A 3944-nucleotide genomic window follows, 5' to 3' on the forward strand; every position below is an offset into this window, starting at 1 on the left:
AATTCGGTCTGCCCCGTTTGGAGGGGGAGGGTGTTGGTTGAGTGGATTGATTTTTGGTCAGTGGACAGATATATAATTGTATACAGACGGACAATTAGCGGGATGGGTTTTTAAAAACAGTCAACAAACACACCATTGTATACAGCAGCAGAGGCGACACGCATGCACACAGATACGCTGCACTCGAAGCCCCCTCGAGGGATGAAAAAAGGGTCGCGCTGTACAAGACATGGGTAGGCGGTGCTAGATGGATCACAGTTTGGTGGTGGGGACGACCCTCGGGGCTGGTCGGTGGGGTTGGTGCGATGCAGACCTCTGGCAGACAGTCAGTCACCACACAACCCCGCTACCGAAGACCTCAACGCTGGTCGTCACCGTGTCCGTGCGTATAACCCGTATACATTTATCTCGTTGTTATTATTTTAATTACAGATGGTATTATCGTGACCGTGTTAAAAAATTATACTGCCGTCCTCTTTGTTTATAAAAATATCGACGTTGTGTCACGTGCGTGTGATCGGGTTACTATTAATTCCAAGTCGTTTCCGCCGCCACGATATGGACGGTCCTCGTTGGCCCGTGACGATGACCTCGACCAAGAAGACCATGTCCCGGTCATTTCTGATCGACACGCTCATAGGCAGCGTCAAACGTCCCTCCACCACTGCCGCCGTGGCTGCTGCAGCCGCTGCAGCCACTGTATCCGCGGCCTCCGTATCTTATCACCCACAACTCAACGAGTACATTCAGTTCTTGAACAGGACTGCAGCGGCGGCCGCCGTCTACGGATACCAATCATCGACGCCTGTTGCGTTTCCATCAGCTACTAATCCACGGTTTTTCGGTTATCCGGTCGGTGGCAGTAGCAGTGGAGGTGTCAGTGGTGCATTTGTCAAAGACCACCAACAGCAACACCACAATCACCAACACCACCACCACCAAAAGCAGGCGGTCGTAAAACCTGTTCCCGTTGTAGCCACCAACACGGGCCAAAAGAATAAACCACATCATGCCAAAACTACGGCAAAAAAGAGAGCCGTAAATGAAATGATGGCTTACGATCCGGGTAAGTTGTATAACATGATAAACTCATATTTACTAAAAACGGAAAGATTGGTTATTATTTTAAATTTCATTATCAATATCATCGTTTATAAATTACCATTATAGAAGCAGTGTTGTATTAAAAGTTCGATTATAGAAATTCAAAACGACCAATTTATTTTTGCACTTATCACACATACATGTAATTTATATTATTTAATTTAGTTCGATATTAGCTTCAAATTTTAAAAATAATTTTACAATCAAAATCGTTTGTCCATATATATGTTATTTAATTAGTTGCTTAGTCGGTACACGATGCAACTTTAATGGCTATGGCGTAGGTAGGTTTGGAAATATTTTAAACACTTTTTTATACAATCTAATATAATAAAATTAGTTTTAACTACATTATTTAAAATGTTCGTAAAGAGAAACTTTTAGAGAAAGTACTTTACTTTAAGTAGGTACTTTATTAATTATTATTTATTACTGACTAATGATTGTAGATTATAAAAAATGATTTCTTTCCAATTAGTAAATATTAATATAATATATAATATTATTATGTTATTTAAAGAGGATGCCAATAAAATAATTCCTTTTTTCTTATCAAAGTCAATCTTAAAATAGTCCATTGTTGGAGGGAGGGGGGAGTATAAAGTTTGAATTGCCGAATTTTCAAATTTCGAATTGCCAACTGTATGTTTAATATTGTTGCAGAGTGGTGGGGTATCAGTGTGTCACTCACCCATAACCTCCTTTCTGTTCGTCCCTGTCTCAATTACTCAAATATAATTATACTTACTTGAATTTTTTTTATGTAATTCTAGTCAGCATTTAGAATAAATATTTCTTTAATAATGTTTGTAAATATATTTTAAAAATTGTATATTTTTTTAAAATTCTGTACAGGAAATATTTACTTTCTCAATGTTAAATATTTTGAAAAATATATATTTTGCTACGGTGGTCATAGTTTAAGAAGCGTGCTGTAGTTTTATATGCGACTATAAATATAATTACCATCATTATAGTCTATTAATTCGGGTCAATCGTATAATGTGAAGAAAACATTAGAAAAAAATTACAACTTACATTTCTGTTTTTTTTTTCATACAGATTGTGTTGTGACTGAAGACCCACTACGAGAAAATGGCGAGAGCGACACGGATTCCGGAAGTTCGAAAAGGATCCGGACAGCGTTTACCAGTAACCAGCTATTGGAGTTAGAACGAGAATTCTCCAGCAACATGTATTTGTCACGATTGAGGCGCATAGAGATTGCTAACTGTCTGCGGTTGTCTGAGAAACAGGTGAAAATTTGGTTCCAGAACAGACGGGTTAAGCACAAAAAAGAAGACGGACCCACGTCATCGACCAAACCAGGCACACCATGCTGCAACTGTCCGAAATCGTGTCATCAGTCGTCCACGGCGGTCGGAAGTACGTCCGGTTGTCGACAAAATGATACCGAGGGCGGCGATGATGATGAACGTTGTGGTCGTTTTGACTAGGCGTGAGTGTAGGCGAACAAGCTATATTATAATGTAATTTATTGTTCGTCCTTGGCAAGTACAAACATTATCTTAAGAGCAATGGCTGTGATGAAGAGTGGAGGTCGAATGACATCGATCAAACACTGTAGCACGAATTTATTTTTAAACCGTTCACGGTGTACGCGAATTAATTAAGTTATTCAAAATGTAACGAATTTAATTAGTTGGTGAAATAATAACAGAATTTTCAGTGTACTGCGCGTCGTCATAAACCAGTAATCGTCGGTAATGGCGTTGACGGGGTTTGAATGAAATAAGACGCAACTGATACGCGTTGTTTGAACAAAATATATTATTATATATAGTTTAATAAATATTATGTTTATTAAATCATCATGACTAAAATATATTTATATGTGTAATTGTTTTTTTTATTGTATATTAATTTTTTTAATATTTTAATCAGATTGTAAATAAATTTGTCATTGTTGATTCTTCCTAAAAATCAAGTGAAATAATTTTTTATTTTATACACATCCAATTACCTACTAGATAAAAATATCCAAATCAAAAATAAGAAAATAAGCTTCGTCAAAAAAAAATAAATATTAAATTGTTACATTTTACAAAGCCATTGGTTAAAAATGTATCATATTATCATCATTATTATATATTTTCTTAACTTTTTATTGGTCTTAAATTGTATATAATAAACTTATATTATACTTATAATAAGACAGTCTTATTATATTAGTAAAATGAGGGCGAAACTCCGGTTTCTGTATTCCGTCAGATTTTTTTTTTAAATTCTGAGTGAATAGATGAATATTGATACAGTTATAAACCCTCTTAATACCGGCCACTCTCGGCCACTCAAAATTGTTCCACTATTTCGCTATTGAAGAGAGCTTATAGGTTTATTTATATATATATATATATTCAAAAAAATATAAACCATGATGTAGAAGACAGAAGTAAAGAAATATATATATGCTTGAAATAATCTACTACTACTTCACAATTTTTGTTTTTAAGTCTTTTAAGCTCTATTTATGATAAAATTTGTCAAAATAACGAATAAATGCAAATTAGGGTGACACCTACTTGCACCCACTGTTGGAAGAAATCTGAGTAATATTAACAGTTTATCAATAAAATATGCAGTAAAAAGTGCTAATGTATTAAAGGTAAGTATAGGTAATGCAGGGGGTGTGGGTACCCTTACGGGTCTGATTGGCTTTAATTTGTTCAGCTCCCCCGAAAAAAAAATTAAAATTGTGCTTATGCATTACAGTGACCTAGTCAATGACAAGATATACTCGACAGATGACATATCGTATAACTATATTATTATAGCCGAGCGATTTCCCTGTTTTATTTGTATACAATTATTTATAATTA

General features: G+C 35.5%; 1 protein-coding gene across 1 annotated transcript; it reads left to right on the forward strand.

Moving 5' to 3' along the window:
• Positions 1-304: 304 nt before the first annotated feature.
• LOC132940965 (GS homeobox 2-like) lies at positions 305-3118 on the forward strand. The gene is made up of 2 exons (XM_061008790.1): positions 305-1066; positions 2167-3118. Exons 1-2 carry the CDS (start codon positions 559-561, stop codon positions 2559-2561), a joined length of 903 nt encoding a protein of 300 aa, XP_060864773.1. The 5' UTR covers positions 305-558; the 3' UTR covers positions 2562-3118.
• The last annotated feature ends 826 nt before the right edge of the window (positions 3119-3944 follow it).

This window comes from Metopolophium dirhodum, chromosome 3 (assembly GCF_019925205.1).
Source record: "Metopolophium dirhodum isolate CAU chromosome 3, ASM1992520v1, whole genome shotgun sequence".
In the NCBI taxonomy this organism is placed as follows: Eukaryota; Metazoa; Arthropoda; class Insecta; order Hemiptera; family Aphididae; genus Metopolophium; species Metopolophium dirhodum.